Here is a 26319-nt window from a genome sequence, read left to right as displayed (position 1 = left end):
ATTTAAGACAATACATTTTTTTCTTACAGGTTTATAGACAAGAAAGAAAGGTTAAACCAACTTAAGAGCAAGCAAGAAGAATTTCAAAAAGAGTGAGTTTCCCTTTTGTTTTTCCATGTGTGGAGGTTCTCTTGTCACCCTGTGGTTTAATTCAGTGCTGTGGTATGCAGATATATGGATTGCTAACTTGCTGAAGTAAGGATACAATTTCAAAGTATGGAAGAGCAGTGCAATTGGAAGAAGCAAAATAGGAGAGATTATCAAGTTCCTAGAAAATATTGGGATCATACCCAGTGCCTGGTACACAGTAGGCACTCAGTGACTAGACGGATGAGTCAAATCCCTGGCCCTAATAATTGATGTGGGGCAAATGGGTCCAGAACAGTAGGCAAATAAGTGTCCTATAGGGCATCACCCCTTCCATTTATCTTTCTTCTTCAGGATCAGCGTTTTTGCAAATTGTGGTCTGCATATCATCTACATGCATTAGCTAATGTTACTGCCTTAAAAATGCAGATTCTTGGAATCCTATCCTCAGATACTCTGACTCACTGGGTGTGGAGTGGGGGAAGGCGCTGGAATCTGAGTTATTAACATGCACCCCTGATGAATCTCCTACTCTCTGGATTTGAGAATCGTCTTGTAGAATCTTCTGTCCCAAACTGAGTCGCTTTCCTCCAGATGCACCCCAGGTCTGATGAACACATTTGTAAGCAGATTAAATCTTCTGAGACTCCCCACCTGACAGAAACCTGCTTAGATTTATTTAAGTCATTTCTCTAACTTAATCACAGGAACTTCTGTTTCTTCCATAGAACCTTTCACCCCACAGAACAGATTTGTACAGATGTCAGGTTGTGCCGTTTCTTTAGAAACTGAACATCCACATTTTATATCATGAATACTCTTGCAACTGTTATTAATAATTATGACTGATGGAAATGATTGATTATGACTGAGGACAGAGGCTCTGGTTGTTATGGAAATTTACTATGAATGTTTACAGAAACGTTCTGGGCAGTATTAAAGTGTAAAAAGTGAGGCACCTGGGTGGCTCAGTCAGTTAAGCATCCGAACTCTTGATTTCAGCTCCAGTTATGATCTTACAGTTTCATGAGTTCAAGCCCCACATGGGCTCTGCGCTAACAGCTTGGAGCCTGCTTGAGATTCTCCCTCTTTCTCTGCCCCTCCCCCAGTTGTACTCTCTCTGTCTCTCTCAAAATAAATTAAAAAAAAATTTTTTTTTTAAAGCACAGAAAGAAGGAGGTGACGAAAAAAATTAGAGAATGGGGAATTTGGAAAACATTTTTAAATGCCCAAGTTCCACTTTGGTATTTCCAGCCATTTTGAAGAAGTTACTTTAAAAACACATTGATTTTACATTTTGGAACTTTACAAAATTTATTATTGTCTTTTCTCTGTACAGGGTGTTAAAAGCTATGGAAGGAAAATGGATAACAGATCAGTTGGTAAGCTGTAAGAAGTATTTAAAGAATACTCTTTCTATGTGAGGTTACATGCTTTTAAGTTGGTAGTGCTTAAAAATTCATTTTGAATTTAAATTTATTTTGGTCATTTTTTGGCAGTCTTCTATTTGAATATATTTGTAGTGTGGGCCCTCACATATTTTATCTAGATACCAAACACCGAATATTGGCAGTTAATTTTAGAGCCATTATAAAGGATAAGTATCAAGTCTGGTATTGACATAGGAATACAAGAACCATAAACTGTCCTTTTTGAAAAAAACTTACTCATTGTAAATATACACTCCCTACATGGATTGCTGATTAAATGTGAAAAGTAAACTCCTAAAAATATTAAAAGAAAATATGGGAGAGTATTCATGTACTCTGCAGATAAGCAGGCCTTTATAAGCCATAAAGGAAAACATTTTGACAGACTACATAAAAGTTTAAAAGTTCTGTGTGTTGGAGACCCTGAGCAAAATGAACATAAACTGGGACAAAATGAGTACAACATATGAAAATAGGGAGTTTGATTAATAACACTTTTACTCAGTGTTGGTGAGAATATATACATTGACATATTTGTTTGGAGGATGAGTTGGTGGTTTGGGTTTTGTTTTTTGTTTTTTATTACACATGTGGTATTTAGCAATTTTCCTCCTAAAACAAATGCGTGAATACAGGGATTAATGGATAGAGAAGCTGATTGACTACTGCATGGATAGTAATCCATAAATAATTTAAATGCTCATCAGACAGGATAAGATAAATAATGGATACCGTGTAGTTGTTAAAAAAGAATGTGATCAATCCATATGTGTTGATACGGAATGATGTCCAGGATAAATTCTTTAATGAAAGAGCAAACAAAAAGGCTAGAGTAAAGTATGATTCCATCTGTGTATGTGTTTTAAATACAAATATACTCTAAAAAAAATCTGAAAAGATACGTATTAAACTTTGAGATTACCCTTGAAGAATGGGAAGGAGTCAAGCTAACGATCATTTTATTTTTTCTCTTCTGTGATGTTTACTTTTTTTCACAATAAGCACCACTCATAATTTTTCAATAATACTTGAAGAATATATGTGATATAAGTGAATTCTTATGCTCTGTTATAGAAACAAAGTATGTCGTATAGAAAAAGATCGTTAAAGGCAATTTATAAAGAATCCCATTTCCATGTTTCTAAATTCCCTGTACTGTTTTCTAGTTTTTCTATCAAAAACTTCAGTACTGGTTCTTAAAGACTAATACCCTATAAAAGTGAAGACATCTCATTGCTATTCCATCTCTCAATCCATCCATCAGTCCCCATGAATCTGTTTTCAAATGTCTGTCCAGCAGAGAGGTTAGCACTTCGCCAGCTGGACTACCTCTGCAGTCTGCTCTACCTCTTATACCATCAGGATTAAGACCAGTGTTAAACACCATAAACATTTGAATGCTGTTTTAAGCTTTGAATTATCCACGTTTACAGAACAGATAATCATATTTTTTTTTAACTGACTACCAGGTTGCATTTTTACTGATCTTTTATTCACCTTAGGGGAAAAAAACTTCTGTTTTTATTGAGTTTTTTGTTATTTTGCAAGTAATAGTTGCTTATTGTATTAGTGAGATAATGCAGTGATGTTAATGATCTCCTCAGGGAATAGCATAAAGAGTTTCAAGCAGTGTAGTAGTGGAATCTTCTGTGGTCTGTCTGTATCTATACTCACCAATATGGTAGCCACATGTGGTGTTGAACATTTGACATGTGGGTGGTGTTGAGTAGGAACTGAATTTTATTTTATGTAATTCCAAATTACTTTTAAATAGCCACTTGGGATCACTAGCTATATATTGGACTGAGCAGGTTAAGAGAATATCCTGAGAATATCCTTCACCATTTTTCTCTGTCCTCATTAACACATAAAAGAACTATGTGAGAGAGGGAGGCAAACCATAAGAGACTCTTAAATACAGAGAACAAACTGAGGTTTGCTGGTGGGGTCTTGGGGTGGGGTGGGGCATAGACTACTAAATGGGCGATGAGCATTAAGGAGGGCAGTTGGGATGAGCACTGGGTGTCATATGTAAGTGATGAATCACTAAATTCTATTCCTGAAATCATTATTACACTATATGTTAACTAACTTGGATTTAAATTAAAAAAAAAGCTATGTGAATTTCTTTGTCTTAATTTCCTACAGAATGACATTTTTTTCTGTTTTGTAATCCACCATTGTTAGTTACAAAAGTTATAATAAGTATAATTATATTGGTCTTTTCTTCATTGTGTTTTCTAAGATATGCTTCAAAATAATAATGATCCTGGGTAGATAATCATATTCATCATAAGAGACCAACATTTGTGATATTTATTGTATATATATTTTTTTAAGAGATGGAAAATAATGTCCTGCAAGATGAGGATTGAACAGCTAAAACAAACAATATGTAAAGGAAATGAAGAAATGAAGATAAGTAAGTAATTTGCCCCTCTTCTTCTAGACCTAATAAAGCGCCAGTGTGGAATTTTGTTGGATTAATAAGCTAGAGAGAGAGAGAAAGAGAGGAGGAGGGGGGAAGGCAATAGCAACCTGGAAAGGTTTCCTGCTTGCCTTCCTCCTCTTGTAAAACATTTCTGTAAGGATTTTAAATAAATAAATATATTTATATTTTTTTTCAAAGAGATATTATATATATACATGTATATGTATGTATAAAACTACTTTGAATATACTACTTCTCTCAGTTAAAAAAATTAAGGAATATGTATTTTACATTTGCCTTTGCTAACAGGAAGCTTGGTACTCAGTTATAATTATTAGTTCATTCCAGAAGCACAGAATATTGGCTTTTCTCCATGAGTGAGTCTCATACACATTTTAATCTGTATTAATCTTACATTATATTTGCATATATCATACTTTATCATAGATGGTTGTCAAAATTTAGGAGAGCCCTCTTAGAAATCTTGTATCCTTAGAAACATTACATGTATTTTTGAAAATCAGTGTTTAAAGTTCAGAGTGAGTCACCATCATACCTCATGAATCCCTTTCTTGTCTGCTCGTTGCGTTCAGAAGCAAGTATTTTATAGTGGTATGTAACAGAGTAAAAGCTTCCTTTGAAAATGTCCTACTGAGGTGTTCCTGTGGCGTTTCACAGGGTTACTAGGCTAGAATGGCAGGCAGCCTGGTGAAGAGGTGCTGAGCATGTGGACAGCCGGTGACCCACTGAGCTCCACATGCATCTCTAGAGGCCCTGGTTCAGGAGCAGTGTAGAGACTCGTGACTTAACATTGGTTCATCCTCTTTCCACAGCCTTCCGTGATGCTCACACCAGGGGTTTGCCACCAGGCATCTGTGAGCCCCCTTAAATTGCTGGAGTTACTGAGTTTGTGCGTTTCCCTAATGAGCGAGTTTAAGACTTTGATCAGCTGATTTTAACAGATTCCTAACTCCCCAAAACAAAATCGCCACAGAGAAGATTTAGTACTAAACGCAGTGGGCCTGCCTCCTACTGTGGTACCTGATGGAGACGTGGCCACAGTACAGCAAGCTGTGCGTACGCTGAGCAACAGGAGGCCTGGGCTCACCTGGACCATGAGTTTGGCCTGGTGTAGGCACAGCGTGCCTTTGTTCACTGGTATAGGGGTGAGGGCATGGAGGAAGGAGAGTTTTCTGAGGCCCTCGAGAAGGATTATGAGGAGGTTGGTGTGGATTCTGTTGAAGGAGAGGGTGAAGAGGGAGGAGAGGAATACCCGTTACCATTCTCTTCAGCCCTGTGGCACGTCACACTCAGAACTTCAACATGGGCTGACAGGCAACAAAGCTTTCTGGTTAGACTGTCTTCGCTTTTAACTGTGATCATGTCTTACTTTTCCACGTGTGCCTGTCACATTTTTCCATCACGTGTCGGAGTAAGGGCTTTAAAAAGGAAAACATTAAATAAAAGCAGTGGACCCTGTAACAGTGGGTTCTCTCCCTAGCAAGCCATCGGAGTCACCTGGTGACCCTTGTGAGGTCGAGAGAGAGCCCTAGGGCCCACCCTGAGCGTGAGAAATTGAAATCTCATGCGTGGGGACTGCGTCAGTGGTTCACAAACTGTCTGGAGTAAAAGACCAGTTTTTTCCTCTGTGGTGTCTAATCTGTCATAAACTGACACCAATACTTTTATAAAACAATAAAATACTGGAAGCATGATTGGACACTTGGATATCATGGCACTGGCATATTGCCACGTGAGATAGGCAGTATCTGTAGGCTAAACTTAACTCTGTATTTCTGTACTTCTCTTGTCTGGCTGGTAGAAGTTTACTGATGGGCCCAGATCCATAGGCCGACTCTTGAGTAGCCCTGCTCTGGGTGGTACTGCTGAACCTACCAGTGTTGGGAACCACAGATGAGACTCAGAAAATTTTGCAAACAATTTTAAGGAAGTTAATGGATTCCAGAAACTATGCATGGTCTCAAGTTCACAGATTAAGAGCTTGCTACCCGGCAGATAGTATATTTTTTTTAACTTTGTTGTTGAAATATCACAAATATTCAGAAAAGGTTATATGTTCTAAACTGTAGAGCCTGATGAATATTTCTCCGGAATCTTTTGATTTTATGTGTCATGATACAGAATAATACAGACATTTTATATATATACATATATATATGAACCTTGAATGAAGGTTGAGTTGATCTGTGCTACAGACTTCCTTATCCAAACAACCAAGAGTAGATGACAGAAAGAGCATCGAAGTGCTTTTATGTTTAGGGGAGATGGCATGGAGAGAAGGACAAGTGAAACTCTTGAGTGCTGAGTCTGCACTAGTGCAGATTAGGTGACTGATGATTTCCTGCCATCTGTGGAGGATCTTGGTATTAAGTTCTAAACTGTTTTTAAAACGTCTGACCACCATATGGCCAAACATTCAGTTGAACACTTGGCAAAGAACTCAGTAGAGATCATGAAAATGAATGAGCTTGCTGGAAAATTAGTGTGACGGAACCAGAAAGACTTAAACATTAGAACATCCACATTGAGCAAGAATGGTAAAGAGAATGTGCACCTAAGGAGAAGTAAAACTGCAAGAAACTTTATGGCTACAGTGAAATACCTAGGTTCAGTGGGCCTCAGTCAGAGGACGTGTCAAACACGTATTGGATGCTTATATTTTAGTCAGAGGACAGCAAAGCTTTGGTTGGATCTGGTATAAGGAACTAAGCCGTGTGCCATAGGTGACATACCCACAGTGCCATAGGCCTCTGAAGAGCAAGAGGTCTGTGGAGCATTTATGGAGGGGAGCCTCAACGAATGAGAAAAATTTGGACATTTGAGGAATAGAAGCTAATAGCATTCCTAGAGAGACATTGATCTGAACAGGATAGGAGTGAGACCTCATAAAGGGAATGATGACTGGTTCTGTATCCATGCATGTGTGCATTTAAATAGTTCCACTTTGGAGAGCCTGGGTGGCTCAGTTGGTTGAGCATCCAACTCTTGATTTTGGCTCAGATCATGACCCCAGGGTTGTAGGATTGAGCCCGGTGTCAGGCTCTGCACTGAGTGTGGAGCCTGTTTGGGATTTTCTCTCTCTCTCTCTCTCTGTCTCTCTCTCTCTCTCTCTTTCCCTGTCTCTCTCTCTCTCACCCTCTGCCCATCTCCCCTGTTTGCGATCTCTCTCTCTATCCCTCCCTCCCTCTCTCTCTCTCTCTCTAATTAAAAAATAGTGTCACTTTGTGGAAAAGGTCTGGAGTGTCTAGTAATTGAATGAGGCTTGAATGAAGGGTGTGCAGAAGGGAACAGTGGGGTATGTGCCGGTGTGGGGGTGGCCTCAAGTCCAGGGAGGTCGGTCTGTGTTTGGCAGTGGAGACCTGCCAGGCACTGGTTATGGTTGAAGAAGACTGAGCCAGTGACAGCATGGAATGGAGCCAAGCTGGAGATGGGGTTTGGGTGAGAGTTAATAAGACTGTAACAGTGGGAATGAAAAGAAAGCCCTAGATCTAAGGAACTGTCATGGAGTGATCAGCTCATGGAATTGACCAGCAGGGGACTGACTTGGGCAGTGGGCAGGTCAAGTGTAATCATTAAGTAGAGAACCTAGGTATCAAAATGAGGCTTTTGTGGGAAAATGATGAGCTTGATTTTGAACTTGTCTGACCTCCTACATTGTTTCTAGGCGTCTTTCTGAGATTTTACAACTTGTTTTTGCCACTTTAGAGAAGTTTAGCCACAACCTAACACTCTAGCAGGTCTTAATCCCAAACCTGAAGGAGCTCCATGAAAAGGACACACATCAGACAGGATGAGCATCTGTCTCCTTTCTTGGTTGTGTGGCTGGGCTTTTGTTGTCTCTGTGGAGCTTCAGATGTGGCATAGAATAGCTGCTTGCTAGACAGGAAAATCAGATGGCCAATAAGTTTTTCAAACTTGCACTAGATACCTTTTCTGCCCAACGTGGTTATTCTTCAGTGCTTACCATAAGTCAGGTACTGCCTGGTCTGAGCTTAAACTTGATAGCTGTTGAGTGGTTCTTGCAAATGATGACTACAGATGGAGACCCAGAGTCCTTTTAGTGGTGGTCCACATTGATTTATGTGTAAAATCTACTTAAGCTGAACTCTCAGTTTCCATTTAGCTTTATCTAGTTAACCTGAATGAGCTTTTGCTTTCAGTTAAACTGCAGGAAGACGCTTAGGCTTGTGTGGTGGGTTCTGCACTGCCCAGGAACTATTTGTAGTGATAATTGTTGCATGTGATTTATTTATTTTAGATTCCGAAGGCCTTCTTAAAACCAAGGAAAAGAATCAGAAGCTTTATACTCGAGCACAGCGGCATCAAGAGAAAAAGGAGAAGATTCAGAGGCACAACCGCAAACTGGGTGACCTGGTAGAAAAAAAAACCATCGACTTAAGGAGTCATTATGAGCGTCTGGCAAATCTTCGGCGATCTCATATATTAGAGCTCACCTCTGTCATTTTTCCAATCGAGGAAGTAAAGACTAGTGTGAGGTACGGTGAGTCTTTTGACTCTAGGAATAGATCAGGTTCCAAAGATCAAGTATTTTTCAAATATGTCAGCACCTCATTTATTGGGTTCATTCTAGGGTCATTGGCTTTCCTGGTAATGAAACTGAAGTCTTATCTGCTTCAGCAAACAGTACACGCTGCACGAAATTGGGGAGGCAGCCAAGGTGAAGGGCGGTGGCCCTCAAAAAAGTGGGGCGCTTGCTTGTTGACTGATCCAAGCCTTTTCCTGGTAACTAGCCACCACGGTCAAGCATTGGTCTTAGGCTGTAGTGCACAGAGACCCTCTGGAATCACTGGATGGACAAGACAGTAGTTCCCCACCTGGATGTTCATTCGAGTCACCCAGGAATGTTTGAAAAATACAGGTTCCAGAGGATACAACTTCAGCCTCCCAGTCCATCTCCCATTACTTTTATTTATTTATTTTTAACCTTCCCCAGATGATGATGAGGTTTGAAAACTGCCACTGAGGAGTTTCATTTGCTTTCTCACTAACCATCAGGCTCTTCAAGTTGAGGATTTTCCTCTCCCTTTCAGTTGCCCTCACTTCCCAGCACCCTTCCCTGGACTGTCCGTGGACTGTTGCTAGTTAGGACTATTACTATTTTTTGCTCTACTTTACTGTATCCTTTTAGCTCTTGCAGAGTTAACTTCCTAAAAGCCTAAAGGTCTGGTTGTTGCTTCTGACTTGAAAACCTGCTCTCTGACTCTTACCACGTAATTTTTCATTAGTAATAGTTGTTAAATATGAAAACAAAAAGGCAGATTCAAAATAGAGCAGAACAGAAAGTTCAGAAATAGACTCTAAGGTAGCCTTTTGGGTCTAGAATTTGGGTTGTCTGGAAACCTCGAGCACAGCGGCAGGGGTGCTTAGGTGGCTCAGTTAAGTGTCCGACTTCGGCTCAGGTCATGATGTCACATTTGTGAGTTTGAGTTGAATTATCTGTCTCCCTCTCTCTCTGCCTCCCTCCCCCCACCCCAACACGCATGTGTGGGCTCACTTGCTCGCTTGCTCTCTCAAACATTAAAAAAACAAATAAAAACAGGTGATCAGGTCTTTGGGGAGGAAAAAGCTGAAAAAACAGAAATGTTATGCTAGATTCTTTTTTTTTTTTTTTAAGTTTATTTTTTTAGTAATCTCTATGCCCAACATGGGTCTCAAACTCACAACCCCAGGATCAAGAGTCCTATGCTCTTCTGACTGAGCCAGCCAGGTGTCCCGATGCTAAATTAGATTCTGATAGGGGTGACTGGGTGGCTCAGTCAGTTGAGTGTCTGACTTTGGCTCAGGTCATGATCTCATGGTTTGTGGGTTCGAGCCCCTCATCAGGGTCTGTGCTGACAGCTCAGCCTGGATTCAGATTCTGTGTCTCCCTCTCTCTGCCTCTCCCCCACTCACACTCGGTCTCTCTCTCAAAAATAAAATAAAAAAAATTAGATTCTGGTAGGCGAAGATATCATTGTTAAAACACATTACAGTAAACAGAGACACTGTCTTTTTTTTTTTTTTAATGTTTGTTTATTTTTGAGAGAGAGAGAGAGAGACAGAGTGTGGGCAGGCGAGGGGCAGACACAGAATCGAAGCAGGCTCCAGGCTCTGAGCTGTCAGCACAGAGACCGACGCGGGGTTCGAACCCACGAACTGTGAGATCATGACCTGAGCCAAAGTTGGATGCTTAACCGACTGAGCCACCCAGGCGCCCCAACAGAGACACTGTCTTAAGACACTGTCTCAGATTTTAGGAGACTAAGAAGACGGACAATGGCATACAAAGTTGCAAAAGAGAAAACATGGAGAAAAACTTTCTCCTCTGTACCTGTGCTGCTTAAGTCTTGTGTAATAGTGTGTATTATTATATGCTATGACTTTTTTTAGGCGGATAGTTTTGAAATTATTCCTATAATAAGATATCTTGTTCATTCACATTTCTCAAACTTCCTTAAGTGGAAGAAGGAAGTAGAGGTACAGCTTAGAACTGGCCGTGGTACCCTCACACCCACTCTTCCCCGTGCCAGCCAGGAGGAGTTACTTTGCAGGTGCGCTGTGGCAGAAGGAGAAAGGATTGAGAGCCACTGGCTAAGAGAACAGAACCTAAACTTAGAGCAGTACAGAAGACTCTTCCCAGTCTGCCAGTTTCCCACCTACTTTTCCAGCACCATCTCCTGGCACTTCCCTCGTGAATCCTACACACAACCACACTGATCATCTCCCCTCCCCAGACACACTGTGTTCTTCCACCATGGTGCATCTGGGGCTGCTTGGATCTGTCATTCTGTTCTTCTCTTCAGGCCGGCCATTCTCAAAGGGTCGTCTGTGGACCTCTCAGGGCGTCCGTGCAATCAGAAGTATTTTTATAATAGTAACACTGTTCCTTTTTCACTGTGTTGACATTTGCACTAGTGGCTCGGAAGTCATCGTGGGTAAAAACTCTGGTGCCTTAACAGATGTCTAGGCAGGGATAACCAGCTGTGTTACTAGTCATTATATTCCACCATGTACTCGCAAGTTTTGAAAAAGTGTTTCCCATCAAGAATGTTCTTGATGAAGCAGTAGAAATTATTATTTTTATAAATTTTATTAAGTCTTGACCCTTGTGTACTCATCTTTTTAATAAACCACATGATGAAATGGGAAGTATGCAGAAGCTCTTTTGCTCCTTACTGAAGTGCCATGATTGGCTTAAGAAAAAGCACTTGAGTGAGTTGCAAGTGGAACTAGTTGGTTTTTTCACGGGACCCTATTCTCACTTGACAGAACATATGCAAGATCTGGGTGTTCAAGAGATTTAAGTCCTGACCAACAGCGCTGTGCTGTGCTGTGTGTTTCAGCCCGTCAGCGGACAGTGTCACTCTTCACTAATTTTCTTGTTTGGAGAAGTACAGATTTTTTTTTTTTTTTCCCCTTAAAAATAGACTATGATGGGGCACCTGGGTGGCTCAGTCGGTTGAGCGTCCGACTTCGGCTCAGGTTATGATCTCACAGTCTGTGGGTTCGAGCCCCGCATCAGGCTCTGTGCGGGAGCTCAGAGCCTGGAGCCTGCTTCAGATTCTGTGTCTCCCTCTCTCTTTGCACCTACCTCATTTGTACTCTATCTCTCTCAAAAAATAAATATTAAAAAATTAAAAAAAAAACAAAAAATACTATGTTAACTTGTAATAGGCTTATTATTTCCAAATGATAATTTAAATTCTTTTCTGATTTCTAATACAAGTAAATATCTGTAGTTTAACCCACGTACACAAAAGCTCTTTGGGGTCCTCAAAAAATTGTAAGCATGCGAAGGGGTCTTGAGACCAAATCGTTTGAGGCCCTAGCTTTGGGTGGCATCTTTGCCACCCTGCTGGGGGCTTCTGTGCCACAGCTGCTTTGAGCTTCATCTCTGATAGAATGACTTACCTCTGTATGTCCCACTTCGCTTCCTTGTGTGTGCATCTTCCATCGTTCTGTGTACGAGGCAAGTATCTTGCATGCTCTTTAAAACCTAGTCCCTTGAAATCTGTATGCATGTTCTGATTTTTAGAGATCCTGCAGATGTGTCCTCAGAGAGTGACAGTGCCATGACCTCCAGCACTGTGAGCAAGCTTGCCGAAGCCCGGAGGACGACTTACCTCTCCGGGAGATGGGTCTGTGATGATCACAACGGGGACACCAGCATTAGCATTACAGGGCCTTGGATTAGCCTTCCCAACAACGGGGACTACTCTGCCTACTACAATTGGGTAGAAGAGAAGAAAACCACACAGGGGCCTGGTGAGAAACAAAATAGTCTCTGAAAACTTTTATAAGTGTATGTATTTTTTTAATTGAGCTAGAATTGACCTAACAAGATTAACATTTTTAAAGTGTAAAAAATTCAGGGACATTAGTACGTTCACAGTATTGTGCAGTTACCACCTCTCTTTAGTTCCAGAGCACTTCTGTCACCCCAAACGGAAACTCCGGGGCATGAAACTGTCTCCCCCGTCCCCTCTCTTCCCAGCCCTTGGCAACCCCTACAGATGATCCTAACTTACAGTGGTCACCTTAGGATTTTTTGACGTTATGGTGGTATAAAAGCCATACACATTCAGTAGAAACCACGCTTTGAATTTTGATCTTTTCCTGGGCTAGCAAGATGTGGTACATACCCTCCCGTGATGCTGGGCACTGGTGGCCATAGCTCCCAGGCAGCCACGCAGTCATGAGGGTCAACAGCTGGTAGACGCACTGATGACTGTTCGGTGTTTCCCTTTCTGTATGGTATTCATTACATAGCATGAGATAGTCAACACTTTATTGTAAACAGGCTTTGTGGTAGATGATTTTGCCGAGCTGTAGGCTAATGGAAGTGTTCTGGACCTGTGTAAGGCAGGCCAGGCTAAGTTATGGGTGTATCAAGGCACAGCCCCATCATAAGTCAAGGAAGATCTGTAGTTTTGTTTTCTGTCTCTATAGATGTGTCTGTTTTGAATATTTCATAAAAATAGGCTCATATATGTGTGGCCTTTTGTGTCTCAATTTTTTTACATAGCATGATGTTTTCAAGGTTCATCCATATTGTAGCATGTATTAGCATTTCATTCTTTTTATAACTGAATAGTATTCTATTGTATGTAATGTGGATATACCACGTTTTATATCCAGTCAGTGGATGGATTGAAATATTTTTTAGATATTTCACCTTTTAGGGGATGATATTGCTCTATTTATATAAAAGACTTCACTAGTTAGTATATTTAGCGTGTTGTGAATCCCGTTTTCACAGTTTCTTTGTAAAGAACTTGTTTTTAGCAGGCCTACATGGAGATAGAAATACCCTAATAGAAAAACCCTTAAAAACCCCTATAGGTTTCTTTGGTGGAAAGAAGATTGTTCATTTAGTCATTTAGCAAATGTATAGTGAGTATGTGCTTTCTGTCACGCACAGTGCTGGGTGCTGGTGACACAAAGGCGATGTCACCAAGACGGGTGTAGCCCTTTGCCTTTCTGTGGGTAGAAGGACAGGAAGCAAGCACTGATCAAAGGCATCTTACTGAGTGTGTGTCCTGGACAGATCCAGCACCATTTGTGGGGTGGGGCTACACAGGAAGGGACTGCTTTTCCATAGGTCAGTCAGGGGAGGCCTCTCCGAGAAGGTGACACTTAAGTTGAGCATTAACTGACTGCTTTGATAAATAATACCTCCTCAGGTCCAAGCAGTTCAGACTTTAATTTCATTTATGTTGTGCCTGCTTAGGCCCATATGCTTAGGTTACATTCTACTCAGCACAAAACCATAAATGATGAAACATTAATGTCTGGCCATGAACCTTTTGTAAGTAAGGATCAAAACATAACCATCAACAGCATAATGATTAAATTACAAATCATGAAACCTAGGTTCATTGGTATTTTTTGTTGAAATTAAAGTTGTTTGTGTATGATTGTTTTTCTACTCAGACATGGAGCACAGTAACCCCGCTTACACGATCAGCGCTGCGTTGTGCTATGCGACTCAGCTGGTCAACATTTTGTCTCATATACTTGACATAAATCTTCCCAAAAAGCTGTGCAACAGGCAAGTAATTAAAGGTGGCGACGTCATCCTTATCTTAGATCTCTTGTGTTCCTGTTGTCTTCTTATTCTAACTAAACCAAAAACAGGAATTTAAGTATTACTAACTGTGAAAAACTGAGATTAATTTCAAAAGCCTAACGTGCAAGTTTGCTTCAGTATCTTATAATTGCACATGAACTCTTTAAAAAGACCACAGAGAATTCTCCCACTTAGAAAAATAATTGAAAGAAAACCCAGGATATCCAGAGGGTATGCTCATGTGGAAGAACTGGGTAAATTGTGACACTTAGGTATTTTTTTTCGAACTTTGTAAAAAAAATATGGTTTAAAATTAAAAAAAAAAAAGTTAGAGGTGCCTGGCTGGCTCAGTCGAAGGAGCATGTGATTCTTGATCTCGGGGTTGTGAGTTCGAGCCCCATGTTGGGTGTAGAGACAACTTAAAAATAAAATCTTAAAAAAAACAAATGTAACGGTTTACAATCTACTCAGTTCCTACTATGACCTTCCTACCCCTGTCCAGTTATCCTTACATTTCAAACCAATGTAAGTCTGTATTACCATCTCTCTCCTCTTTTAAACGAAAGGTATTATACTATACTAAGGTGTTTTGCACCTTGCTTTTTGAGTGTTTAATAAATATTTGAGCCTTGTTCTGGGCACTGAGCGGGTACAGTGGTGATGAAAACAGAATCCCTGCCCGAGTGGCACTTTATTCTAACAGAGGGATGAATTATAAATAAGGGGTGTGTGTGTCAGATGGTAATAAATACTGTGGAGCACGCTCAAGCAGGGTGAAAGAGTGGGAATGGGGAGGTAGGGAAATGCTTGTGCGTGAGCGGGCAGGTGTGTGATCACCTGTGACCCTGAGAGAGGAGGGGAGCAAGCCATGGGGGTCCCCGAGGGAGAGGCTGCGGGCGAAGACAAAGCCCTGCGGAGAGTGAAGGTGGAGGTGCACATCTGGTGGGCCTCGGAGGGCCGTTGTGAGCCTTCGGCTGTCCTTCTGCATGGAGTAGACAGCAGAGGCTTCTCCATGTAAATGTGCCAGGATCTTACCAGTCCCCTATTTATACTTAATGGAATAATCTTGTACATTTGTCATTTCATTACTGTTCAGAAATTTTTCAGAAGCAGAATTGCTTGGTTAGAGGGTGTATGCATTTGTAATTTTTATAGATGGCGGTGAAATTGCTCATGAGGGCAGTAGTTCATTTTTAGAAAGTTTCTGGTTAGTATAGCTTATAAAGAGTCAAAGGAAATTCAGTTTTGTACTGAACTGTGGGGTAAAATATACTCCTCAAAATAGATATTTTAACAGAATTTCCTCAAAAAAAAAAAAAAAACAACTTTATGAATTGTGTGTTTGTTTTCCAGTGAATTCTGTGGGGAAAATCTCAGCAGACAGAAATTTACTCGAGCAGTGAAGAAACTGAATGCAAATATTCTTTATCTCTGCTTTTCTCAGGTATGGAAATACATTGTGAGCTAATTTTTAATTTGATACATGGTTGAAAATATTAATCAATTTTTTGCTTTTTCTAGCATGTAAATTTAGATCAGTTACAACCACTGCATACTCTCAGGAATCTCATGTACCTGGTTAGTCCGAACTCTGAACACCTGGGCAGGTAAGAAGGGTGTTTGCTTTTTTCTAAATGGTGGTGTTGTGAATACTTCTAAGGAGAGTTGTATGTGTCGGCAGAGTACAGGGGCCTGTCCCCCACCCCCAGAGTCTCCAAAAAGGATAAAAATAATCCAGTCCCGCACAGGAGGAAACCAGAGGCTAATCCTGTTTGCGTCTTTATGGTCCTTAAAAAATCATTTCTCAGAAAATTAATATCCAACATTTTTAACACCTAAAACAAAAAGGAAGAACCCAACTGTTTCTGGAGTGGGGCCTCCTGGTGCTGTCCTTGAAGACCAAAAGCCCTTTCTTTGAATCCACGTCAGTTTCTTCCCAGCCCCGTGGAGGGGTCTACCCCATTTCCTGTGCATTTGCTTTCATGCCCGCTCGCTCCTCGACCATTCTTCCCAATTTTCTTTTTCTTGATCTGGCCACCATTTGTTGGATGTAAAACTTGGTAGAAGTTTATGGAGTGAAGTAGTTTAAAATCTATTAGCTTAAAAACAGGTGTCAGTAACAAAAAACACCAACCAGGACTAGTCAGTGGGCTCTTTCTAGTCTCTCGGCCCATAAAAGCAGGACACAGATGAGGCTTTTCTTTGGTGTCATCCAAGCGGCCCTCTCTGAGCACTTCTTCCCTTGCTCTTGACGGTCTCCACGTTTCTGCAGATCTGACTTGGTTAAGGTATTGGCATTTTTGAAAGAGAACAAAGAAAAACAGAAGGTGGGAAAGTTATTTTGGGGAGGCCCTTTCCCATGTTCATTTGCTTTGACACTGGAACCAAGGCTCAAGGGGTACCCGCTCCACTGGCCAGGATGTCTGGCTTCCTCCACGTTGCAGTGAACTTTTGTGGTGATCTGCCCTTAACCACTGGCTTGTGTATCTCCCCCCACCTAAAACAGTAACTTTCCTAAGACATAGAACTCTTTGGAAAAAGCTATGTACTCTCTCCAGGAAATAGCACACACATCAGAATTTTGTGCCGTTTTATAGGGGAGTTCATGCCCCTCACCTTACATTCCATTTATTGATTCACGAGCCACACAAACCTGTTAGAAATCCTCTCCAGTTTTAGTGGCTGATTTCTGTGGGTTTGCTTGCCATTCTCTCTACCTTATTTGTAAAGGGTTCAACATTAGGATATTGATCCTTTATAATAAGAACAAATATTTATTGAGCCAATATTTACTGACACTGGGCCAACTGCCTGACATGCCTTAAATCACAAGTGGGATTATTACTCCTATTTTACAGAGCGGGTGGAAACTGAAGCTTAGCACGGTCAAGTAATTCATGCCCATGGTCACAGAGGCATGAAAGTAGTGGAACCAGGGTCCCAGCACCCATCTGACTCCAGAAAGTAGTAGACACTCCTGCTTTTTAACCAGTATATACCACTTCATCACGTTAACGGATTAAAGAAGAAAAAACATGTGAGGTCAGCTTGATAGATGCCAGAAAAGCAGTGAATAAAATTCAGTTTCTATTAATAGTTAAAACTCCTTGCAAATTAAAAATAAATTATAAACAAATATCTATAGATATCTACCATAAACCTACAGAAAAGGCTATGATGACATTTTACTTATATAGATGTTTGATAAAAGAATTCCTCTCTAGTCGGGAATAAACAAGGATGCCTGTTATCACTGCTATGTTAACGTTGCTCTGGGGGCCTAGGTGAGGCAAAACATTTTTACAGAGAAGTAAGCTATGTTTATATTGGAAAGAAACTAAATTGACATTATTGTAGAGGATACGATTACTGAACTGGACACTTAGGAGAACTAAAACTATTAGAAATGATACTTCAGAATGGTGACCGGATTCAAGGCCACCATACAAAGAGCCGTTGCTTTCTTATACTCCAGCAACTAGTCAGAGGATACAATGAAAAAATGAAAAACAAGATTCCTTTTATTGTAGCAACAAAAACTATGTATAGGAATAACCTTTACAAAATATATGCAAACCTATATGAAGGGAATATGAAACTTAAAATTATGCAACACACATTTCTTGAATGTTTGCCAGGCACTGTATGAGGTGTGGGACTGAATGAAAGAATGCCTGAGGCAGTGAAGACCCTTAGGATTGTCTAGAAATAGGAAGGCTGAGTGTTATAAAAATGCTACTTCTCCCCAAAAGGAAACCTGATCAGAATTTCAACAGGTGTTTATTGGAACTTTGACAGGCTAATTCTGAAGTTGAATTAGAAGCACAGTCTGCAAGGAAATTGTGAAAAAGAATAGTAAAGGATGAGCTTGGCCCCTTTTAACGCAGCATATAAAGGTAATGAAAACAAGGTGCTGTTAACATGCAAGTAGGTGGAGCAGTGAGACGAGAATAGAGTCCAGAAGCAAACCCTGTATATGCAGAGAATAGGTGATAGGGGTAGCGTGCTGCGTCAGATAATAATAGCTCAACAATGGTGAGCTTAGTTGGGTATTCATACAGGGAGAAAGTCGAATTCATACCACATTCCACCCAGATGAAACAAAGACCTTATTTTATTTTAAAAAAACAAAAACAAAAAACCTAGAAAATAACTAGGAGAAAAGACAGTGTTTTATAATCACAGGGTGGGGAGGGAATTCCCACACAAGCCGCAAAGTCCAAAAACCATGAAGGAAGGAAAGGAGTTACATATTTTACTATGTCAAACCTCTAAATGCCTCTGGTAGAATACCAGATACCATACACAAAGCTAAAAAGACAAGCAACAGATACCCTTTGGAATCTATATAGCAGACAGGGGATTCAAATCTAGACTACTTGAAGAAATCTTTCAAAAAACCCCTTCAAATCTGTAAAAGAAAGGCAAACCTAATAAAAAGTAGACAATGGATTGATATAGGCAGTTCACACACAAAAAATGCAACTGGTCCATATTCAAATGAAAAAAATCTTCAGCCTCAACTGAGAATAAAGTGTAATTCAAAACAGCTTTCCAGTTTTCACCCATCAGTTTGGAAAAATGGAAAGGACTGATGCTACTCAGTATTGGTGGTGGTTCAGAAAAACAGGCACTCTTCTACTGGGGGCAGATTTCTTTGGAGGGTCTGAAGCTATCTGTGGACTCACCCTTGAGTCAGTGCTCCATTTAGCACCAGGGGGCTCTGTCTGACGGAAGTCTGTGTACACAGCCAGGCTCATGACATTCGAGTCTGTGGTCTTTGAGCCAGGAGGAACTAGAGCTTCAAAAGTCCTCTTTCACACCTGCCTCAGCCACAATCAAGGCTTTGGAGAGATTGTTACTGGAACTTGGGTGGGATTTTCTGTTACCATTGAGATCAACTGAACTGAGGATCCCATCCAGAATCCAACATAAGCTTTTTTTTTTTTTTTTGAAATACAAACTTGCAAATATATTCAAAATTGCAAAAAATAATAGTAGTACAAAGACATATACCCTTTACCCAGACTCACCTTTGTTACTGTTCTACCCTGCTTGCTTTATCATTTGTGTGATCTCTCTAAAAATACACACACTTTTTTTTTTTTCCCTGAACGCTATGAGGATAGGTTATGTATACCTCATGGCTCTTGACTCCTAAATACTTCTTCATATATCTCCTAAAAATAGGGATATTTTCCTGCTTGACCATAGTACAGTTACCAACATTAGCAAATTTCACATTGATAGAATATTTTAATCTACCGCCCATCTGCCCATTTTGTCTATGGACTAGATTAATGTCTTTTATTCTACTGTCCCCTCTAGCACAGGATCCAGTCTAGAGTCTGGTGTTGGACTTAGTTGCTGTGTTTCTTTAACCTTCTTTAAATCTGGAACGTGCTCATAGCCCACTTTGTCTTTTACAACATTAACATTTTTCCCTTTGTTTTAATAGAACTTTGATTCTGAATTTGATGTTTTCCTGTATTGAGACTCTAGGAATTCTGTGCATTCTAGGCTGGAACACTGCCTGGGCAGGAGTGTTTCCTGGACACTCTGGAGGCCACAGTGGCCTCCTGTCCCCTCATTGGTGATGTGAATTTGATCACCCACTCAGGATGCTTTTTACCTTCTCCACTGCAGAATTCCTGTATTTGTCTTTTCTTGCAGCTGAGTAGTCTGTGGAGAGACAGACCATGCAGTTACTCTGCTCATTAGAATTTTCCCCAGGATTTAATATCTGTTGATTTTTCTTATATCATTCAATCTTTATCATGATGGCGCTTACCTTAACACATCATTATCGTCCAAAGTGCACAGAGTTTATTCTTGAAGTTATATATTCTGTCAGGTAATATTTTTGAAATAAGATAGTTTGCAAAAGAGACTTTAAAAAAACCAAAAAGATCATTTTGTTGCCTTAATTGGTAAGAATAATTCCCTCCAGCATCATGAAAAAATTAGTAATCTTTATTCTCCAAAGACATTAAGCATAAGAGACTTAATTCTTCTGCTAATTTTGTGTAACGTGTGTGGCTCAGGGTATGCTGGGCAACAAAAATTGTTCCAACTGGCCGCTTTGGGAATCATTGACTGCTTTTTCAGTTGAAGTACTTAAATGAGCACCCATCCATGCCAAGTAGATTCTGCCCTGTGAGATTCCAAGCAGAGAAGTACCCAAGTGGTTTCCAGGGGAGCTCTGCCTGGAAGAAGTATCACCCCCCCCACACACACACACACCTCCCCTTGTATCACTTCTCCCTGTCCCCTGGGAAAACCCTTTAGGAGGGGGGTCTGGGGACCATGGCAGTCTCCCACCAGTTGGATAAGGTGGCATCGAAGAGGGACAGAAAGCAGGCTGTGCCTCTGAGCTAGCAGAAAGGAAGGCTTGAAATGGCACCCGGTGCTGAGGCCCCTGGACAACAGAGCTCAACAGGACAGAATGAGAGAGCTCTGTGTTTAGGAAAGGGGGTAACCCAGCTAAGATACTTAAGTTGTGAACAGTTTTAGTAGGCAGCCGCCACGAGAAGAGAGAGGTGGCTCTCTGGCAAGCTGAGGCCGGTGGGACTGACTGGAGGCAGACGCTGGCGAGGAGGAGGCAGTAGTGAAGTAAGGACCTGAGCTGGAGGGACATGGTAAGGATTGGAAGCGGACTTATTTGGTGATATGAGGGAGGAGGCCCGCCTGGCTTGTTTTGAGACTGGTCAACTGGCTCAGATACCTGAGATGAACCTGGGAGGTTAGCCCTTGGATGGAGAGCTCTAGCAGGCAGTGAGGCTAGGAGGAGAGGTATCAAAAAAACAAAGAAAACGAAAGGTAAGGAGAATCTTTTAAGGAAACAGGAAAGGGATACTCTGCTAAGGTGCTGATTTCAGTAGTTGTTGATTTGAGAATCAAGCTGCAGGGGGAGGTAGAAGGGTTGTGAGGAGAGTCTCCCAGTTCCTGCTGCCTTCACCCCTTGCAAAATTACCCTTCTCCTGGTAAACTTGGGAGCCCCTGGTCTGAGGAGCTTTTTGAAATGTAAATTGCTCCCAGGAGACCAAAGGGAAACCCTGTGGTGCATCTTTCAACTTAGTATTTGTATAAAGCCCTAAAAACAGTGCCTGGAACAGAAATGTTAGCTGTTACTCTTGCTGTGTTTCAGCTGGGAAGCAGGGTTGTCTTGGAGGAGCAAAGGCTACCTGACCCTGGAGCAAGTGATTTGGAAGGTGCGGGTGTAGTGAGGTGCACTGGAGGCCAGCGCTGCACTGTTTCACAAAGGCTGTAAAGAATTTTGGGCCATAGGCCAAAATGGCAGGCTGTACTCTAGGGTATTTCTCATTTCTGTTATTTTTGCTAGCCCCTGTCATTTTCCCCAACGTAAATATCACTGAAACTGGTAAATGAACTGAGGCATGTGTCCTTATCTTGGGGGTGGAGAGAGAGGCCACTGGAGGGACTTGGCCCCACCCCATGGATGGCCGCATGGAAGAGAAGTGGGTGGGTGACTGTGCACCCCCTCCACCCCCCTCGCCCAGCCAAAGAAGGAAATGGCTCTCCTGAGGCAGGAGCTGACACTTGAAAGGGGCAGGGGAAGGCAGCAGCAGAGCTGGGTGGGGTTTGCTGACACAGTTCCACCGTGGTGCTGAGGAGCTGTCAGAGGGCGAGGCCTGAGAAATGTTATTAGATTTGGAGATGACGACGTCATTAGGGACCTCTGGGGAATAGTTTTCTCCTAAAATATAGTGCAGAAGTAGGCACTATTCCAGATGAATACAATCTAAATAGTTATATCTCATTCTGTTATAAATGTGTCCCTTGAAAATTATGGGATATCTTAAAATGTGTGCAGGAGCCTGCTGATGACACCCATCCAAGGGAGCATTGCTAACATGCATACAGCCGTACCATTTAGTTCTTTTGAGTCATAGGAATACAGTAATAAGGCAGAGAACATCTGTACGGTTTTTTCCTTTATGTTTATTTCTTGTTCCACCAACTAATATACCAGAGTATATATCAAGTGACTGTTTTTGTCAGAATTGTCTCATTAAAATGCATAGATGATACAGTAGTATAAAACAGGGAATTGTACTTTGGACCAGCATGGTTAGTCTCAGTGGTTGGGTTTTTCCCATCCAGGATCTTCACAAATCAAGTAGGTAGAGTTGAGGAAAAGTGTGGTATTGTGGTTTTGTTCATTACTTGGATGGCAGTTATTTAGGTAAAGAAAAACTCAATTATAGACCAACAGCGAGCACAGTGCAGACTTGGGAAACAGGTGGAGTGGTGGTTCCGGACCTCCTATCCTGTCAGGCCTTATGTCATGTGTTGTCACAATGCTGGTTGTCTTTTTTTTTTTTTGACGTTTAGTTTTGAGACAGAGCGCCAGTGGGAGAGGGGCAGAGAGGGAGAGAATCCCAAGCAGGCTCCGTGGTCCATGCAGAGCCCGACAGTTTGGGGCTTGATCCCACAAACTGTGAGATCATGACCCGAGCCGAAATCCAGAGTTTGGACACTTACCGGCCAAGCCACCCAGACGCCCCAACAATGCTGGTTGTCTTAAAGACTCCTTCACTGTGTGTGCACAGGTCGGGACCCTTTGAAGTGCGAGCGGACCTCGAGGAGTCCATGGAGTTTGTGGACCCCGGCGTTGCCGGGGAGTCAGATGAGAGTGGCGACGAGCGCGTCAGTGACGAGGAAACCGACCTGGGCACAGACTGGGAGAACTTGCCGAGTCCCCGGTTTTGCGATATCCCTTCCCAGCCTGTGGAAGGCTCCCAGAGCCAGAGCAGCCAGGTATCCCCGCCCATCGCGAGCAGCAGTGCCGGTGGAATGATCTCCTCCGCTGCAGCCTCGGTGACCTCCTGGTTTAAGGCTTACACTGGACACCGCTAACGCACCCGGACCAAAACATGCCAGGTTTGCATCAAGATAGTTGTTCTTCCACTATGTTCTAGTAAAGTTTATGTATTCAGTTAAAATAGTGCCTGGAACAGAAAGAGGTTAAACCATTGTGTTTTTGGTAAAGCAGGGAGACAAGCATTTCTGTTTATCAGATGGCCGATGGGAGTGACCCACATGCTTATAGTAGAACAGCAGGGTCAGAGGTCCTTCTGCCCAGACCAGTGTTGGTGGAAGAAAGACCAGTGTGTGTGTTCTGTTGAGGCAGAAAATTCACTTGGGCTCCCTTCAGTCACAGGCCACAGGACCCATGGATGCAGGCTGACACATTGGTCCTTGTGATGTGGAGACTGTTCCTGAACACTTCACATTTTAGAGGCAGAATCACAAGGAAGTGATTCTTGATGATCAGGACTTGCAAGATACAAACTGTTTCATATGCGTTTGTTCTTATGCCATCATTTTTTTGTACAGAGAACCAGCAGGCAATTTGAAATACTTGATTTCTTTAGGATTTGGTCATGTTTGGTTTTTAGGTCAAGGATTTTGGTTTGTTTGGAAGGAGGGGGGGTGTTTTGGGGGAGGGGAGGGGTAGTTTGAAAATTATCTCATTCATGCTGCTGCTGTCGTAGCTTGTCAGACATTCCTGGTTTTCTTTATCCCCACACACCAAAGAAATGAAGGTCTTTTTTATTTTTGGACCTACATCCATGAACAGAAGAATTCCCAGCTGCAGTGATGGCCTGGAGATTTAAAAACTGTTTTCTTACATTCTGAAGGGAATTAAGTTCATTCTCAGATTATTGAATTCCTACCATCTACACTATGTGCATTTTGAAACTGAACTTTTCTTCTGAGTGAAAAATAAGTTATTAAGGTTGTTCCCTTATGTAAGTGAAATGCCTGCCTGGGCACAGGTTAAAAGCCACTTAATTAAATGGCCTCTGGTCATTCTTCTGGTGTCCCAATTTCTTTCTAAGGGATTCAGTAGGTGGCAGGTTTTCCAAGAGAAAACCATCCTGCTTGTTTTCTTAGAGGTCTTTGTTGCTCTAGGGACACTGTCTTCACTCAGAAATGCAGAGCAAATCGTTATAGCTGATACTATTCTCTATCGTGGGGAAGGCTCTGACAGAATTTTTCCTCACCAGGAGATCATTTTCAGCTAATGTGTCTGTCTTGTCATTCTCTTAGTGACAATCTTATAAGAAAACTGTAGAGGCATTATGTACAAATAGTAAGTAGTTTTTATTTTTAATAATTGCAAAAAAAATCCTATGTAACAACTACAAAAAGAAATCCTATGAAAAATTCCTAACAGGCATTATTACCATATCTTGTTAGTGTGATTAGCATGACAGTACCTCAGATAAATCATTCAGAGATTTGCCCTAGCTTCTTTTCTTCTTGTAATTATCATAGTTGATACTTTGCCTCCAAATCCGAGGTGCTATATAGCTTTTGCTGTTGGTATATTTAGTGTTTGGTAGAGTTGCAGAAGAAGGGTTTATTTCTATCCAGGAGTCACAGGTTCCCAGACTCTCTGGATTTTCCACTTAGGGAGGAAACGTGTTGGTTCTCAATAGCAGGTGTCTGTTTTAAGTGCTCAGCTTCATGATTGCTGAGCTGGCATTGTACCACGCAGGTCTGAAATTCAGAGAACGGGTACGGCAGACTTGAACAAATACCAAATGAACTTAAAATCCCATGAAATGAGGGTTGTCTAGGCATTTCAGACCCTCAAAAAGAAGAGCTTAGTCTCCAGTTTTGGAAGACGCATTTGGGGCTTGGGGATAGAGACGGGACTGCAGCTAAAAGATGCACAGTCATGGTTTTGCCCAAGCCTCTTACGAAACTATGAATGGGAGATTGAGCTAAAGAATAGAATCCAGAGGTCAGAACTCATATCTAGAGTAATTCAACAGAACTTACAAGAATATGGGAAATTAGGGATTGGTAGGGTATATTTTGTTGTTTGTATCAACTAGAGGCACTTTATTTAGGGTTAAATGATCAAACCCTTTAGTGGTTTCGAACACCAACATACTGGCTTACACTGCTGAGATATTTTGGTTTTCATTATTTTGCACTGGATCCACCCTGTAAATATTCTTAAATATACATTTCAACCACTGTTTTTTCCTACTCTCTTTGCTGCTCATTAAAATCTTTCATGTAGGTGCCAGAACCATATGTAAACAGCTTTTTAAAAGTTGAAGCTGGTATTTTTTTTTTTTAAACAAAAGCCATAGAACTTGGTCATGTTTTCCATATAAAATGATTTGTCAAAACAAGGTAATACTAATAAAAACCTACAGGCACCAAATAGGCTGCTTCAAACGGTCTGTTAATTTTTTGTTTTTGTAATGGTATATAACTAAGAGAAGTTTTGCACATCTTTAAGTTAAGGGGAAAAACAGTATGTCAACATTGGGTGTTGTTGGACAGGATTCATTTAAGGATTCGTGTTTCGATAATTTGGTAAAGAGCATTCAGGAGCATGCTGTTTTTAAAAGAACTACAGTGTCTTAGAATCTCCTTGTGGTGTCATGTTGCAGGAATTTCCCATTACTCTGTGACTTCCAAACCAGTTTGAGTCATAACAAATGTTTTCTAAACTTTTATCGTATTATTGCAATAAATCTTTTAACAGTACTTTGCTAATATGTATGTCTTTTTCAAGCTCTGATTGCTCGTTTCTATTGATACATCAAGGGTAGCAAGAATGAAATTTGACTGAAATACTTCATACAAATTATAGGGTAATCTTTCTAGAATTTTTTGCTAGGTAATGAAAAAGGCCTGGTAATCTTAAAAATTAGAGCTTATGGTGGTATTAACAGTAACCGTCTATCTTTAGTAAGCTGGGAAAAACTAGTTGCTTACCAGTTACATACTTTCTGGAAAGATGCATCTATGATGCACATGCCCTGCGGTGACTTGGTGTATGTAGCACAGCAGCAGCTCTGTGGGAAGGAATGCACGGGGGCCTACAGGGTGCCCATATGGAACCTGCCCAGACTTTCTTCAGGACAGGAGAGAAAGAGAAATGTCAGAGGTCGGAGGTGATCTGTTGAGTTGAGAGAAAATGCAGACAGTTTTGAAGAATGACTCTTCCCCTTTTCCCCCACCCCCTTTCAGGTTAGATCCTGGAGAAGAGTGATTACTGGGGAACTGCTGCGTGGTTCGCCCTATTGCTTCACCTGCAGAAAGCTACCAGGTAGCAGGAGGAAAATGGGCAAGGAGACAGAAGGGTCCCAAACAGGGCACGCGCTTCAGTGCCAGTGCCCTTCCTCCTCCTAGTAACACTTCCAAACACGCTCCTCCTATCTAGTGTATACTGCTCGGAGGTGCCCAGCCCCAGAGCTCCATCATGACTGATGTGGGAATCAGGGCAA

The 26319-nt window shown here is 41.4% G+C and overlaps 1 protein-coding gene across 1 annotated transcript in view; it reads left to right on the top strand.

Moving 5' to 3' along the window:
- ATG14 (autophagy related 14) overlaps positions 1 to 25576 on the top strand; it is a 38897-nt gene extending 13321 nt beyond the window's left edge. Inside the window, exons 2-10 of the mRNA XM_027065772.2 lie at positions 30 to 92; positions 1427 to 1469; positions 3858 to 3939; positions 8228 to 8465; positions 12005 to 12234; positions 13903 to 14020; positions 15392 to 15482; positions 15560 to 15645; positions 22612 to 25576. Of these exons, the coding sequence (XP_026921573.1) occupies positions 30 to 92; positions 1427 to 1469; positions 3858 to 3939; positions 8228 to 8465; positions 12005 to 12234; positions 13903 to 14020; positions 15392 to 15482; positions 15560 to 15645; positions 22612 to 22918 (1258 nt within the window). The 3' untranslated portion in view covers positions 22919 to 25576. The remainder of the gene's footprint in view (positions 1 to 29; positions 93 to 1426; positions 1470 to 3857; positions 3940 to 8227; positions 8466 to 12004; positions 12235 to 13902; positions 14021 to 15391; positions 15483 to 15559; positions 15646 to 22611) is intronic.
- The last annotated feature ends 743 nt before the right edge of the window (positions 25577 to 26319 follow it).

Source organism: Acinonyx jubatus, chromosome B3 (genome assembly GCF_027475565.1).
Source record: "Acinonyx jubatus isolate Ajub_Pintada_27869175 chromosome B3, VMU_Ajub_asm_v1.0, whole genome shotgun sequence".
Lineage (NCBI taxonomy): Eukaryota > Metazoa > Chordata > Mammalia > Carnivora > Felidae > Acinonyx > Acinonyx jubatus.
Note: the sequence above shows the minus strand (reverse complement) of the source record. Positions and strands in the feature narration are given on the sequence as shown.